General features: G+C 26.7%; 3 protein-coding genes across 7 annotated transcripts; 1 reads left to right on the plus strand and 2 right to left on the minus strand.

Annotated features, from left to right (window-relative positions):
* Positions 1 to 2076: 2076 nt before the first annotated feature.
* On the minus strand, positions 2077 to 7600 carry LOC105425489 (putative defense protein 3). Its single transcript, XM_089073557.1, has 4 exons — positions 7423 to 7600; positions 6661 to 6888; positions 4197 to 4404; positions 2077 to 2377 (listed from the first exon to the last, which is right to left on the minus strand). Exons 2-4 carry the CDS (start codon positions 6878 to 6880, stop codon positions 2323 to 2325), a joined length of 483 nt encoding a protein of 160 aa, XP_088929683.1. The 5' UTR covers positions 6881 to 6888; positions 7423 to 7600; the 3' UTR covers positions 2077 to 2322.
* An 832-nt stretch (positions 7601 to 8432) lies between these two features.
* Positions 8433 to 12980, minus strand: LOC105425473 (palmitoyltransferase ZDHHC6). Of its 5 annotated transcripts, none has more exons than XM_089073546.1 (8): positions 12772 to 12978; positions 12110 to 12291; positions 11665 to 11749; positions 10536 to 10810; positions 10241 to 10453; positions 9912 to 10099; positions 9726 to 9813; positions 8433 to 8670 (listed from the first exon to the last, which is right to left on the minus strand). In XM_089073546.1, the coding sequence occupies exons 1-8, from the start codon at positions 12824 to 12826 to the stop codon at positions 8665 to 8667; spliced, it is 1092 nt and encodes a 363-aa protein (XP_088929672.1). In that variant the 5' UTR covers positions 12827 to 12978; the 3' UTR covers positions 8433 to 8664. The 5 variants fall into 5 exon arrangements, with proteins under 5 accessions (XP_088929672.1, XP_088929670.1, XP_088929673.1 ...); XM_089073544.1 differs by lacking the exon at positions 8433 to 8670 and adding an exon at positions 8802 to 9593 and having other exon boundaries at positions 12772 to 12980; XM_089073547.1 differs by lacking the exons at positions 8433 to 8670; positions 12772 to 12978 and adding an exon at positions 8802 to 9593 and having other exon boundaries at positions 11665 to 11736; positions 12110 to 12255.
* A 203-nt stretch (positions 12981 to 13183) lies between these two features.
* LOC105425472 (lanC-like protein 2) lies at positions 13184 to 17702 on the plus strand. The gene is made up of 10 exons (XM_089073553.1): positions 13184 to 13571; positions 13747 to 13899; positions 14021 to 14200; positions 14292 to 14443; positions 14614 to 14761; positions 14910 to 15050; positions 15199 to 15381; positions 15482 to 15628; positions 17201 to 17303; positions 17398 to 17702. Exons 2-10 carry the CDS (start codon positions 13813 to 13815, stop codon positions 17472 to 17474), a joined length of 1218 nt encoding a protein of 405 aa, XP_088929679.1. The 5' UTR covers positions 13184 to 13571; positions 13747 to 13812; the 3' UTR covers positions 17475 to 17702.
* Positions 17703 to 17765: the final 63 nt, after the last annotated feature.

A 17765-nucleotide genomic window follows, 5' to 3' on the forward strand; every position in this document is an offset into this window, starting at 1 on the left:
AAGAAATTTTTATAGTTTATGCAATAAATTAAACATACTGGCACTACGCTTTAACTAGTTCATTAGGAAACATTCGTATCTATCAAATTCAGATAATAATTATCAGCGTACTAACTAGTCACATGATATAGATGTGCTATAATTATGCACTTCATGTAACTATGTTATTTTGATATTAATTATATTACATGCCATTACGTCATTTGTATATGTATATATATGTGCATCTGTTCTTAAAACGAACCATGTGATAAATATTGTGAATCAAAATTTTTGCCAGATTAATGTGTTTTATATTTTTATTATATTCTTCCTTATTATGTGAATCGTACTAATTTGCCTAAAGCTATTATTAAAAGCATTTATTTTATTACATTTTTACTTTATTACTTTATTTAGTCAACTATTTCAATATTAATTAATCTAATATTAATCATTTTTTCTATTATTACAATTAAGAGTTAACGCTACAAATTAATTACTACAATTAATGTCATATATAAATAAAAATGTAATTTAGATTTTTTTATCATTCAATTTTTCATTCTGAGTATGTAAAGCGTCGCTTCTTTTTTATCCGTTCATTTATAATATCCATCTATATTCTAATAATAACTTCATTGATTATGTGATATACTTAACTCTTTTTTTGCCAAAAAGAATCATATCATATTCAAACATGTTATGTCTTCTCTCTCTCTCTCTCTCTCTCTCTCTCTCTCTCTCTCTCTCAAAAGCTCACCAAGCTTGTCAAATTCAATAATTTGTTATATTAATTATCACGTGACGATAATTACGATAGCACTTATAGTCTATTATTTTGTATTAATACAAAATAAGAAACAAAAAGAGTCGTGATGTGTTTGAACATTTGTGTCAACATCCCGATGTCTATCAAGAGAAATATTACGACGATGCGGGATCAATTTCTTCGATCCTTTCGAACAAAATCAAACGGTAAGAGCAAAAAAAAGGAGTCTTAGAGACTTGTCAGGTAATGCTAGTGTGGCCCACTTTTACTTCGACAAGCCAAGTCTTATGTAACACGTTCCTCGAGCCTTCTGCTCACGTAAAAGCGTGCTGAGTTCCATTAACGGGATGAGGAAATGATTGAACCGATGCATCTCACCGAGATGCTGTGATGTGTGGTAATTCATCGAAGCTCATTTACTGTGTGTGCAGCGTTTATGTAATTTAAAAATAATAAACTATGGAACCGTAAGTAAAATTTTACCAATTTAATAAAAATTGCATATCGTTTTCTTACAAAATTAAAATAAAATGATTTTAAATCAGAGATTATATTTTTATCTTACACTTATATGCAACTTTAGACAAATAAAAGGGGAAATCAAACACACGGTGCTAAATTAACTTTCCTGCTTAGCACTATAATTGTATTAATTTTAGATGGTACAATGTTTGTAATTTAAAAAAAAAAAAAGAACAAAGACACCTGCACATAAATCTCAAATTAGATAGAATTATTTTATTGTGCTCACAGTAAAAGAATTTAATATTTTGCATTCCATAATTTTTTTATATTTTTATTAAATATCTTATTTTTTGCATTAGTTTATATCAGAAAATTGTATTACATTGCAAAAATAAAATGCGGAAATTGCAGGTTCTTCGTAAATTGACTCTAATTATTCGGCAAGTAGATGGTAATCTCGACAAGTTGAATAACAATGATAACAAAAGACCTTTTTTTTAAATTATAACGATGTTACTTATAAATTATGTACATATCTTACCAATCGACTTGACTAACCTCTTTTAATGGCATTTCAGACAAAACGAGTTCTTCTAGGATGTTGCAGACATTATAATTCACATTCGGTTGACCGAATGATTATTACGCAAACGTGCCTGACGATCGAGAATCTCTTTCATCTGCAACTCCTTTCCTTTCAAAATCGAGAAGGAAATAAAATCGCTGAAAAAAGGTTGTAATAAAAAAGTCTGATAAATAAAAATAAATTACAAGAACGGTTCCTTAAATAATTTCTAAGGAAAAGTTAATAAAAACAGATACGCGATTAAAACATAAGCGCATAAATCGAAACAGTGCGATCGTTTCTATGATTTTTTTTATTATTTAAAACGCTTGATTACATCGCATTGCTACGATACAAAAATACAAAAAATATATGATTTGATATAAAATACATATTGAACAACAGATTGCAGATATATATGAAAATACACAACGAACGAATAAAATTTAAAAATCTTTGTATAGAATTGTGTAGAATCTATCCTTTGGCGAAAGCACTTCGTCGACGTGTAAAAATGCAGATAATATGCTCTGACAAATTTTTATTGCGACACAAGATCGGACCAGAATGTTGCATAGTCCTTTAATACAGTTCCACTGAAACAGCAAAATGTATTGCTATAGTAAACATCTTAATGTAAGCAAATGTAAAATATATATAATATAATAATATAATATAATAAATAAACTATATATAATTTATAATATTTATAATAAACTATTTATAATAAACTATATAATTTTTTTCATAAATTATTTTTAATCATAATAAATCGGTGTATATTATATTATTTTTAAATGTATGACATATTTTTAATTATATATGTATATATATATATATATATATATATATATATATATATATATATTTTATAATAATTTTATAATAAGTTAATATTTTATATATATATATATATATATATATATATATAAAATATTAACATGCTTGACTTTTTCAAGCATATGATGATAAAAATGTGATAAATATCATTTCCTTTATTTAAAAAAAGACTTATGCTTTTATTTATGCTTTTGTTTTGTAATTGCATTAATAATTGTAATAATTAAATTTCTCTTTATGCAAAATTTACATAGAGAAGTTTTTCATCTGCACAGTATGACTGAATGTCGAAGCTATTTATAGCGGTGAACATTTTATTCTAAAGAGCGTTTAGTCTAAAGTTTTTCGTGACGCACTCAGGCATTCAAGGCGAGAGATCGACGACTCGTGATTCAACTTTCCCATGTAAAATCGTAGTGGGAAATTCACCTGATTATTAACAAGTCTCATATTCGTGGAATTGCGAATGAGCGTTAAAAGCAATTATTTCCGGCGACCGACGTCGTACAATTAGATCCTCAGTGCCGAAATTGCGAACCGACCGCGAATTATAGCGCATGCATTGCATATATCTCGTTTTACGGTTATTAAATTAAATTTGATTCGGCTCCATTGTCCGTGCGAATACGCGTACAGAAAAAGATAATTTCATATCCTCAGTAACGATTAAAAAGCTATCAAGGTCATTGAATATCACGAGTTTTAAAAGAATACTTTAAGAATATTTGCATTCGTATAAAGAACTAATTGTAAATTATTCATGTCCCATTTATATTAAAGGTTAATAAAAATAATTTTTAATTTATTGAAATAAATTTACGATCAACGTGTTTGCCGTTATTAAATAACTCGATCTGTTCGAATTTATTATAAAATAAATATTTGTTTGTGTAACTAAATTTTTAAACTTAAAATATATAAAATTATTTTAACATTGTTATTAATAATTAAGATATTATGAAGGTCGTAATATGTAATAATATGGCATAGTCTAATAAATAACAGATTTCTAGACTTTTATGAAAAAAAAAATGAATTAACCAGTTTAGAACTTGTCGACATAATTTTAAAGATATTTTAAAATTAATTAAAATTAATTAATTTGTTTTTCGTAAAAAAAAAGTACTTTCGTAAAGAAAATAATATTACAACAATTAGTAACATGTATCTCGATCTTTTTAAATTAATCTTCTGAAATACCATCTTCCAGCTAGAAGCTATCAAATAAAACAAATTAAAATTTTAAATAATTATTTTAGCAGAATTATTAATTTAAATTTAGGCATATAAGTTATGTGCTCATTCATCATAAGCTAGGCAATAAGAGTAGAAATTATCATGGGAAGTTTATTGCGCAATTCGTAAGTAATCGTTTCAAACATAAATATATATATCTATATTTATAGCGCATACATCATCGAAGTCATATCTTGCGAGGAAAGGATGATAATTATACGGACAATGCAAGTCTCAACAACGGTAATTTGCGACATATCTCTTTTGCGACGTCGTCCTTCTTCGTCGCAAACAATCTCCCGTGCGGTTGCTTCCGCTACACGAAAGCGTGATACGTACGTGAAATAAACGTTGCCACGTTCGTTCGCCGGTGCGTTCCAGATAAAGGTGGCCTGCTCCTTATCACGCGGATCTGCATGCGTCACGGCACTACACTCGGAATGTATATTCGTGTTTGGCGTACGCGTCCAGGATCCGATCCATTTGTTCGTATTGGTATCACGCGCCTGCAGGAAGAATCCCTTGAATGGGGCACCTTCTATGGTGACTGAAAAATAGATGGGCCGACTCCGATAAAAAGCTGGACGCTATCACGTTCAGATAAAATTCGAATTTCTGCCTCTTATCGCCATATAATGCTATATCTGCGTTTGCAATTTATATTTAATATAGCACCCAGTTGTCGTGGCGCACGTGAATTTACGTGTCCGAGATAATCACGCGCGAATATCGGCAAAGTGATTGAAAGTATAAATGAAATGGCAGCTAGTCGCACGTAATGCTCGCGGTATGTCAATTTATATCAACTCTCTCAACGGGAAACCTCGCAGGAAATGTATGTTAGTAAATTGGAATGGGATAAATTGCAGAAAGAAAAGAGAGAAAGATTAAAAGAGGAAATTCGTGAATATTGTACATCTAACTATTTATTAGATAGCATACTAGAATTTTAAAAAACATCAAGTTACATTAATTGCTTAAACAATATTGTAATAAATTAATATAATATATTAACGTTTTATGATTTTTCGCATTTATTCGATGAAATTTCGTTTTGAATTTCGAAAAGACTGAATTCAACCTCAGTTATTTCGTTTTTTCATATTAGTTTTATTAATATTTGTCATGAATATATCTAATTTATAAATAATCAAATAAAAATAACATAAATAAAATAAAATCTTTATAATTAGCATTCGACTGAAATTTATGTAAAATTATGGGATTTTCTCGTTTATCTAAGATAATAAATTAATTTACAACAGATAAATTTATCGTAAATTTATAAATAAAATTATATTTTTTTACATATTATCACTTACACATTTTACATCTTTCTCTTTTTGAAAGTGCAAGTTATGCTTACTTTGTTTCAAATTATTTCAAAAATTTACACTTGATATCTTGAAAAAAACGAATTTATTTAAAATTAAATATAAGGATTTTCAATAAAATCTCCACATTATGGCATCATAGAAATTAATTAACACCTATTCACTGCATAATGTAAGTTTCCAAAGTCTCATTGCATAACTACTCATAAATTATCAGACTTTCGTTTCAACCTTCTTTTGCGGATGAATGACATCTACGTTTAATCACGCGTGATATTTTATGCACGCAACTATTCGCACGTTCGAAAATGCATGAGGGCCTTTCATTAACCTAATTTGCCTAATTGTTTTATAAATCTAGATACGTGCACTCAACCGTGCTAATATCATTACAGATATTCAACATTATTTCGCAGTTATGATCTTGATAAATTGTCTCGTATTGGACAAAACACATATTTCCTTGACAAAGATAAAACAATTATGTACATTTTTTTTTATACATAATATAAATTTGTATTTTGAGTTCTGTTAAATGTTACGCGACAAGAATCTATAAAGAGATGAAAAAAGGAGGAGAGAGAATGAGAGAGAACGAAAGCGATGTACTGTATTATGCTCTTACTTTGTGTGTTGTGTGTTTTCTTTTATATAAAATATACTTCTTTTAATCTGTCACATTTGAAAAACAATATTTTACATCATTGCGTAATAATTCATAATCATAATTTTCTTATCTTCTACTGTAGTCTACAACAATCGGGAAATTGTTGAAATTAAACTTTGTAAAACTTGTTACTTGTTGTTATTATTAGTACGTAGTTCAAAAAGAATATTATATGTATAAATGATAAAGATATATTATAGAAAAGAACCAATAATTTGGTTGCATGGCTTAGCGTCCACGCATTTTTGAAATAATGGCTTCCTGAATTTATACTAATTAAAGCACTTTCTAATACACTTTCTAACATTAATAACTGTAATTATGTCTTTGAAGAATTTCAAATAAATTTCTTTTGTAGAATGGATGGTTCCTGTCAAAATATTACAAATATATTCAACTTTCTTAAATTTTCAACATTATCAATATTAATTTTACAATTTTATAAATCTGTATATTTTTTTTTTATACTTTTCTTTTCTATTTAATTATGATCGCAACTTTCTTTCTTGCATGTATCTATCTTCTTGTTAATAGCTCCACACATACGGACATATATAAATACACACACATAAGTGCTAATATATATATTAATCCTCCCTTGTATATCCCATAAAGACTCTGATATGGCGCAATATAATTTGATAAAATTACTACTTCTCTCTATTTTATCCATGCTACTTCCCACTTGGCAATAGACTTCAGTAATGAAAATTTTACTTTACTTCATAAGAAAAATAACCCTCAAATCCAGGTGATAGATAATATAACACAATAAGATAAGGGCTGCGTGCATTTCGCCCACCTGTGACTTGCGAGCCTGGGCTATATTGTGACGACGAAGCTAGTATCTTGTAAGGACTTGTGTTTAAGGGCTGCGATCGTGCCTGACCATGGTAGGGTTGATTAGGTCGTGGCTTCACGCACGCATCCACTGGCCCACCATCCGGAAATCCAAAAACGGGAATCGATGAGAAGAGTGCGAATAAAATCGTAACGTGTCCGATGAGATACATTTTCCTCATGTCGGTTCCTTTGTTTCAATAACGCGAGAGACAACAAAGTTTTGTTAATATCGATCATTTTTCATAGAAAAAAATTAAAAGTATTTACACGTTTACAGTTTATATTCTTAATAAATAATATTTTCCCGGACATCCAAATAATTATCGATTTAACTGTAACATCCATGTTTTTCTTATATTTATATTCATATTTATACCATTTATTATATTTATTTTATATTTATACCATTTGATTGATTCATTTATGCTATCTATGTTTTTCATAATAACACATCTTTTTGGTATCACACAAGAACAGCTCAGAATAAAATATTCTTAATGTCACAGATTGTTATCAGATTCATGAAATTGAAATCTTTCGACTAATTTATAAGTAACATTTTTTTTTTTCTTGAAAACTTGCAACAAAATATTACTTGGGATACATCATAATTTGATCGATAAAAATTACATTAGTGATAATCTAAAGAAATCTTTGAAACCTTTTTACATGAGGATTGAGCAATTTTTACGCAATAATGGAACAAACTGTAAAGACTTACTGCAGTTTGCCGTTTATACAACAGTCGCGCAAGGATAAAAAAGATATTTTGTATTTCGCGAGTTAGATCCGCGCGTAAGAAACTGCAGTACTCGATCGACTGCAGGCGAACTAAACGTTGGTGGGATCCCACCATAAGATCACAAAACGGCATACTCGGTTTTACTAAATTAATCCTTCACTTTCACTCGATCCCTTCATCGATCCTGTAACCGGTTCCACTTCTCGTTTCTTCGTTTAGGAGAATATTTACGAGTTTTACGTATAGTAGAAATTACATTATTCCTGCCGTAAATAGTGTTACTTCTTTTTACGTATCACATAATATGACGTAACACATTACTTTCAGCAAATGTTAAGCTGATCTCTTATCAAAAGACAACCCTTACAGAAATTTAATACTAGAAAAATAGTGATTAATTACTTATTTTAAGCATTAAAAAGCACTGAACAAAAATGTTTTTATTACTCAAAATAAGTAATTTTTAATAATATATTGGCCAGTATTAAATTGAATTTTTATAAGGAAATGCGTCATTATTTGTCACGGTTGTCACGATTCCATACGATAATTGCAAATATGCATCTATTTTTTTTTTTTTAGATATTAGTTTATTAAAGGATATAAAATGAAAATCAAAATAAAAGTCTCTGTTTATTGAAATTAATGCACGCTTGAATATCTACAAACATCACATTATTTGCATTGCCTTTTATCTGACAGGATAGCCATAATCTTTATCATCATTATTACTATTGTCACATAGAATAGCTGTTATTAGTTTGTTGTTAAAGCTATTGCTATTTCGTTCTGTATTCATAATACACGTCTCTTTTTTTTGCATATTTCTTCAAAAAGAATATGTTACGTGAGAGAGAGAGAGAGAGAGAGAGAGAGAGAGAGAGAGAGAGAGAGAAAACATATTACTATATTAAACTCCAAAATCTTGAGCGAATGGATGAAAGAAATTTATAAAAGTTAAATAAAATAGATAAAATTGTAAAAACGGATTTAAAAATGTCAATAGTTATATTTCGACAAAACGACGTTTACAGTTTTCGTCGCAAGATATTCGTTTTGTATATATAATTTTTAGCATTTCATATCTTTGACTGATTTATTGGATATGGTAAGAACTTGCAACTAATCGAGTTGTTGAATTTGATTATGTATTTCGCGAGTCGTTAATATGATATCCTTTCACTGTCGATTATTAAACGTAACACTGTACACATAAATTCATCATATCTGAAATCATAACATTGACCTTTATGCAATATTCTTTTGCGTGTGAATACTAATCCGACTATTATCATACATATATTATTATTGCACTGTTCGATTAGGATGAATAAAATAATATGAATAAATACTGTGTATTCATGTCAAGTAATTGTATTGCGTGTCGAATCTTTCGAACGAGCGCACATAATGCAAAAGCGTGCATACGTTCATACATACATACATACATACATACATACATACATTAATATACATAGACATACTTTACACGTATGTGCATGAAGAGTTCTCTAAGTCAATGTGACTTTTCACACAGTATTATTGATTTTCCACGGCCTTTTCAGACTATCGACTGTATAGGTACTACAAATATTTCTTTCAGATTACTTCATAATCGCATCATAAGAAGTTTTTATCAAATGTTTTATTTGTATCTATTTGTTTCCTAAATTCACATTATAAATGTTTTCTATAATCTAATTACGCACAAGTTTCATCTAATACATATACTATTATCTAGGAAAAGTCGATAAAAAACTTATATTAACGATTTACAATACTTTTAATTTGAAATATTTTTCATTATAAAACAAGATTTATTATTAAAACTTCATATTTATATTATATATTATGTTTTTTAATAAATAAATATATATATATATATATATATATATATATATATATATATATGTGTATGTATTTATTTAATCACATGTATAAAATTATTGTATAAAATTATTACACTAAGAACTTACTAGAATATGAATAAGGAAAAATTCGTATATCTATGTGTATATAACATGGCAAATATGTCTTAATCTACGCTTTAAAGTAAATATATACAAGAAAAATGTAATATGAACACAAATAGGTATGGAATATATAATCTTTCTCGTTTGTAAGTCACACACATTCTTCAACTTTATATACTATAAAAAAATGATATAAAAAAATGAAAAAGTATGATAATTTCTCATATTTGCAACAATATTGTCATATATATTTTCGAAAATTAATCATCTTTGGACAAATTATTTGAGCCATACAGATTTTTCTATTACCTCTACTGCACAGGGTCGCGGCAACCATCCTCTTACACGTTTCGTATTTTCTCCATCCTTCTGTTCTTTTTCTCCAAACAGCCAATATCTGCAGGAAATAAAATTTTTTGTCAAGCAGCAAATTATTTAAAGAAATATATTTTAAAAAATTTGTTTAATATCAAATATAAGCTATTTAATACACACTTTTTCCAACGTGTGACAACTACAATATCATCTATGTCCAACTTAATGCGAGGCTCATCGGTACAAAGTGGATGAAAAAATACACCAAAACCATGCCCAATTGGAAATTTTGATCCTGATGTAGCTTTTATAATTCTATATCTACGCGCTCTTTTCCGTTTATCTAATTTTTGCGCAAGCTGCTCTCTCTACAGAACAATGATGAGCATATTATAATTACAGCTTTTACAAAGTAACAATACTGTATAAATAATTGTAAAGATCATTATGTCACAAATATTCATTAATTAATACTTATTATACACACCATTGCATAAAAATAAAATTACCGTTAATGTATATTGATTACAGCCATCAATAACGGGCCATGTAATACCATCACCGACAGGAATGCAATCCCATGTAAGAACTTGACTAATATTGAAATGCCATCCTTTCGAATACGGATGTACATATTTAGTATCAGTATCATCTCGCCGATATCGGGATTTTTCTAAAATCCAGTCTTCTATTTCTGTTCGATTTCTTATGATGGCCAACATCTATATAATTTGAAAAATCATAGAATTAATGCATCATTTAACACGTTATTTAAATATATTATTAAAAATTGTAAACATTTACTTGAAAATATAGCAACATTCCTACTGCAAGTACAACGCCGATTGATAAACCAATACTAAATACTACTAATATCAATGTGTAAACTGGTGGCGGTGGAAACGGTAAAGGCTTGAGAGATAATACATTTGCCACCCAGGAAATTAATATAACCGAGGATACGCAACAACCACCGACCGCACTCGCTAAAAATGCTGTGAAATGTCCATGATTGAAATGTCCAACACATGTATTTATCCATGGACAATGATGGTCCATTTTCATTACGCAGCGACCACCTAAACACAAACAAAAAGAAAAGAATGATAAAAAAGATATTAAAACGGGATTGACACATTGATTGCCACAGAGAAGATAGCTAATAGCGAGATATTTAGTTTTCTCTAATCTCACGAGAAAAGAATAAAAAAAAACGTTAGATATAGAGTATATATCGCCATTTCAGATCAATTTGGATCATAAATTCATTTGGATCATAAATGTGACAATTGATCTTAACAAGATATAACAATCTTCTTTTTAATTATATATATTACATTATATTAATATTTTTCCACCAATAAAATATGTTGACAAGAATGAATCATAAAAAAAATGTACATATAACTTTAAAGCCTAACTTTAAAAATTAAATATTTATATTGATTATTTTAACAGTTATTTATCAGTATCGTACTATTTAGGATTTATAGTTTTGTATCGATCAATTAGTATTCATGTCTATTTTTTCCCATTTCATAACTATCTTTTTCATAGCATGTGACGATAAATCATAAGAAAACTAAGATTGTTAGTCGTTTTTTTAACATTAATGCTGTTTAAAAATATATTATTATTATTATTCTTATAAAATATTATTATTTTAAATTATTAATTTTATAATAATTACTACAAATATAAAAAGATACAAATATATGAATAAATGTAAAATTTTATACATATATCCTAAATGTACATATATACATATCATAAATTCACGATTGCAGCTAGTTTCTAAATTTGTCTGAAATTGTCATGTTGAAAAAAAATTACAAAGAATAGAAGTAAAGAAAAAAAATATGAATATGAACATATATTAATATCTAAGCAAAACTATAAATCTTGAAGCATTGACTTATATCAAATCTCTTACATTTTCTGCAATGATGTGATCTTGGTGCTTTATAACCTTGACAAACCATACAATATTGTAAATATTGTGCATCTGCAGGATTTTCCTAAAACAAATTATTAGGAACAACAATTATATGATAACCTATTTGTTATCTCGGTTACTTTATATCTTAAATTTAAATAAAATATCATTAATCATCTCAATAAAGTATCACTGTTTAAAATATAAAATATATTAAAATTCTTAATATATATATATATATATATATATAAAATTTTGAAACTAAATGATATGGAATTAATCAGAATTCTAATTTCAAATACAAATTTGTTATCAAGTAACAATTCAGTAACAAATATGAAGTAATAAAAACAAATTAAATAGTATGAATTTGTTAATAAAAAATTGGTTGCAAATAAAAGAATTTAATATTCAAATGGCTTTAATGACAAACATATATTACCGGCATCCATTTTAACGCAAGATAACCAGGTCCTTCAAAAATTGCGCTAATAAAATGAAATAAAGTTAATCCACTAAGGGTAAAGAATAATAAGAAACTGGCAGCTGCTGGTAAACTTTCTTGTGGTGGCCACCATTGTCTGCTGCAGTGTATTGTCATCAATGTTATTATTTTTATTGTTGCTGTAACAAAAATTAATAATGACAAAAGCTGAAATTTTGAAATATTTTAGAGTTTGATGCCATATTTTTTACATAAAATTATTAATTATATTGAGTAATTTAATATAACATTTTGGAAAAAGAAATAAATATAATAGAATGTAGTATTAAAATATTTATCAAGGCTTTTTCTTATTTGGCAGATTTTAGAAATTTGCCATGTATGTATTGATTAAAATCAAATTAATTTGTTAAGAAATATTGTATCGTTAAAATATATTTACTAATAGAATTATTAACTTATAGAACGTATATGATTTGGCATTGGAAAAAAAAAAACAGTAAATTATAGAAATTTTGCAGCGAGAAATCAATGATTAAATTAATTAAAGTTTATTAATTGAAATTTAATGTTTTTATCAAATGTGTGGTAAATGAGATGATGACTAAAAGATGATTAATATAGGTAGGTGGGGTATTTTGATAGAAAATATCACATACCGAGCGCAGAAAGCGGACCCCAATGACATATCTTCTTCAATGGACCTACGCACATGTTGTCATTGTAAAATAAATTAGAGTTCGCGTGTCGATGTCTTTTGACATTAGTGAAACGTAAGACGATGATTAGACGTGACCGGCGAAACGTGCATTTTATCTCGTCATGATAATCATATAAAGTCGCGTTCGTATGGAGCACTCGATATGTGTAGCTATTGTTATTGTAGAATGGCACTAAAGCCTGAGACACAATGAAAAGGTACAGGAAACAGGAACAGGGAATAGCAACAGATTTCGACCAATCAGAAGTTGTGAAGAATATCGGAGCTATTTCTGATTGGTCAAAATCTGTTCCCCACTCCCTGTTCCTGTTACCTGTGTTTTTCATTGTGCATCCAGCTTAAGACTCTGTTTCGATATTCATTATCAGTACTGAGAATCTATAATATATGTGACTGTCATATTTTCAGTATTAGCAGTGAATTTCGGAATGCAATCACCATATACTTATTTAAAGTTTAACAAAAGAGAGAATAGAGAATTAAAAAGTTTTAGTGCGGTCCAATAACAGAAAACAAATAGCCTATATTTATTAATTTTATTTATATTCTTTATGATCTCTGATATGAGTATGCTAAAAGAAATGGTTTAAATTTTTCACATCAGATATATAAAAACAATCCGATTTTATTTGATAATTATATCGGAAAAGAAGTTCAGATAATACTGAAGGATAAAAATATATAAAATCGCTGCCATATTATTTATTGATCCAGTAAAGGATCAGAAATATCAGAAAGGTTAGAAAAAGTATTGAAATTTATTTGTGATTGAATGTATAATAAAATTTTGTTAAATACACCCAGTTCTAAACTGAATTCAAAACTTTGTTTAAATTTAATTTAGAACCAACTGTTTATATCTGCTTAAGTTAAACAGATATACTCATTCTAATTTTAATATGAATCATTTCAGTACATTTGAAAATTTATTGTATAAGTTTACTACGTGAAGAAAAACAAGAAACAACCTTCATGCACTATGGATGCTACTAAACATTATGAAAATCAATTTGAAGATTATTCCATTTCTGTTAGTCGCAACATAGTAAAAAGTGATCCTAATATGGTATAAGAAAGTTTTACAATATTTTATAATTTAATAAATATTCAAAATCATTTGTCATCAAAAATATATTTGAAAAATCTGTAGAAAATGTTTGATTAATAAGGAATAATTATTTTTTCAGATTCATGATGCATTTAAAACATTACTAATATCAGAAATTAAAAAGTTTATAGAAATATTAAAAAAAGATGAAAGGAAATGGCTCAACAGCAATGATTATACCGTATATACCGGACAAGCAGGAATTGCATATACGTTATATCAATATGGAAAATATTACAATAATTCTGCATATATGAATGTATTTATTAATTTTCATGCCCTTTTTTAATTTAAAATCGATTCTCTTAACATTACAATATATTTTTACATACATGATATTTTTGCTACAGATGGCAACAGAAATATTGCAAAAATGTACCACAAAATTTAAAAGTAGACATGAAATCACATTTTTGACTGGAATTGTAGGTCCATTGGCTTTAACAGCAGTAATATTACATTCACAACAAAAGAAAGATGAAGCAGAACAGTTACTTCTTAGGTATATTTTGTAATTTTTGAATGAAAAATATTTTGAAGAAGCATGTGTGTACGTGCATGTGTTTGCTTAATTTCTTTATTTTATTCCTTTTATTGTGTCTATATATTTATTTTAAGAAATATAAGAACATTATGTTATGATAAAATAAAACATCTAATTTTTTAATTTAGGCTGAAGTCTTTATCCGTTTATGTTTTGGACAAACATAGTGATATTCCTGATGAATTATTATATGGAAGAATTGGATATCTAGCTGGATTACTTTATGTAAATGCAAATATATTGCCACCTCCTATAGAAGCAGATCTTATCATAGAGGTATTACTAAATATTTTTTTGTGTAAAATGTATCTGTTAATTGATTTTTATTCAAAAATGTAAAAATATTTTTAAAAAATCCTTATTTGTATTGTCCTTTTAAAAAATCCTTATTTATAAAATATTTATATGCAAGATATTTTCACAGGTTATTTCTTACATTATTAATTCTGGAATATCATATGCTTTATCAAATGATTGCCAGTCACCTTTAATGTATTCTTGGCATAATAAAGAATATATTGGTGCTGCTCACGGGTTAGCAGGCATACTATATTTGCTATTGCAGGTATTATAAAAGTTATATTTTTGAAAAATAATTTTTTCTATGAATTGATATGCTATTTTATCATCTTATATATTAATTCTTGAATATATGTAAAGTCATAAAAATTATATTATTCCCACTTTGATTTTTAAATGTTTCTTCTTTTCAGGCACGACAATATTTAACGCAAGTACAAATGGACAATTATATAAAACCATCTTTATATTATCTTCAAAAATTACAATTTTCTTCTGGAAACTTTCCTTCTTCTACGAGTAATTCTTCTGACAGATTAGTACAATGGTGTCATGGAGCGCCTGGGATTGCTGTATTGTTTTGCTTGGCTTATAAGGTCATAAAAAATATACATTAAATTAAAAAATATATCTAATTTCCAATATCTTAAATTAGAAAAAAGTATTTATTTGTTATATTGTCATTGATATAATTAGATATTTGAAGATAGTACATTTCTGGAGACTGCAATACGATGCGGAGAGGTAACGTGGCAACGAGGATTATTAAGGAAAGGATATAGCATTTGCCATGGTGTTGCTGGAAATGGTTACACTTTTATACACTTATTCCAACAAACAAAGGTTTGATTTTATTTTTTGAATATATATTTATGAAACATATGAATATATTAATTTAAATTAACTTTACATTGACAGACAAAAATATATTAATAGCAAAAATTTTTTGCTTCATAATTTGTCATCATAATCACAGATCATAATCTTCAAATATTTATTTATGTTATTTGCAATCTATACTAAAACAAATTGCAAATGTTTTCATTAGAATATTTTGTTAAAAATATCAACTTCTAATTATATAAATAAACAATACAATAGAAATTTTTTTATAGAAGTTTTGAAGCTCTTTCTTTATTCTGAAATCTTTATTAAATTATTTTCTTATAGTATGTGCATAAAATGACATACATGTACAGAATGTTCAGTGTAATAGTCCACATGATTTTTGGGACGTTTTTAATAATAAAAAAAATTCAAAAATGAATATTTATCTGTTCTTTTAATACAATTTAAAATTTGCAATAAAAAAGTTTTAAAAAATCAAAATAAATCGTCTTAAATTTTTTAAATAGTATTATATAATTTTTTTCATATTGTAGAGGTTTTTAAGATGAATTCAATGCAGTATTAAAATACTAATTTTATTGATATTTGATTTTATTGATATTTAATCAATTTTGACATTTCATCAAACTGTAACGTTATTTTTAAATAGTAATTAATCTGTGATGAATTTCTTCTTATGAAGATATTTGCAATCTTTTCATTTTCATGTAATTTTTTTTTTTATTTAATATTAGAGAAAACTCTTTAAGATGAATTTAACACACCATCGGGAATATTATACTATACATAGTAATATTTATTTAAAAAAAAAAAAAAAAACAATTTTATATTGTAGAAGGAGGCAAGCAATTTAAACATTTTTGCTTAATTTATAGGTTTTTTTTATTTTTTTTTATTTTTTTATTTTTTTTTTTTACTTTTTTTATTATTTCTTTTATAATGAATATTATATGTTCATAATGCGAAAATAATTCCTAGACAGCTTTCATTATTTATGTTTACTTATGTTTCATTATTTATGTTTATTTATATTTATTTTTAATCAGAATTTATAAATATTGCTATTTAAAATAATGTTGTAAGTTTATTAAATATTATTAATAAAATCAAAATCAATAAATAATTTACCAATAAAAGATATTCCCATTAGTATGTTAAATTTAAAAGATTTCTATAATATGAAAAAAAAAAGAAAATTGCATGATGCTATTTAAAAAATTTAAAGTGACATTAATTTTTAATAAAAAAAATATTTTTTCAATTTTTTTATTGCAAATTGTAGCTTGTTTGAAACAAATAAATATTCTCTTTTTAATTTCCTTTTTAAAGCTGTTTAAAGCTTCTTACAAGCATCCCAAAAGTTATACAGACTGTTATATTGAATACTCTCTATAATACATTTACTTTCTATTTTTTTCTCATTCAATATAGAGTTATATAGCAAATGTGTTATAGTGAAATAATATAAGAAAAAAATTTAATTTTGCAAAAGGAACTGTTTAAAAATAAAAATCAAACTAATGTTATATAAATATTCTATTATATTTGTTATTATAATCATTTTAGGATATCAAATATTTATACCGAGCTTGCAAGTTTGCCGAATGGTGTTTTCATTATGGATCACATCAAAATCAATCTCCTGATAGACCGTTTTCTTTGTTTGAAGGTAAATTAATCAATAATATGAAAAATATGTCACTTATATTTTTATACGCAATTTTATTCGCAATGCAATACATGTTTATCATTTATGCTTTTAGGTCTTGCTGGAGTTATTTATTTTTTATTGGATGTACAACAACCACATTTGGCTAAATTTCCAGCATATGATATTTAAATCAAAATATAATGCTTAAAAAGTTGCTAATTTTTTATATTCTTTAAATGTATTATTTTTAAATTTAAGTATATAAGTTAAATATTTATTTAAAATGATATCGTTAATATTAATTAGATAAATTATATCATTAATGATCATCTCTATGACGAAATGTTATGTATAAAAATATATAAAAATTTCCCCAATAACCAAATCTACAGAAATAAATTTTGAATAGAGTATCAATTTCTAAGAGCAAACAGATAACAGTCGGATGATGTTGGCAAATTACTGCCAAAAATACGACAA

This window comes from Pogonomyrmex barbatus, unplaced genomic scaffold (genome assembly GCF_055798465.1).
Source record: "Pogonomyrmex barbatus isolate J1 unplaced genomic scaffold, ASM5579846v1 scaffold15, whole genome shotgun sequence".
NCBI lineage: Eukaryota > Metazoa > Arthropoda > Insecta > Hymenoptera > Formicidae > Pogonomyrmex > Pogonomyrmex barbatus.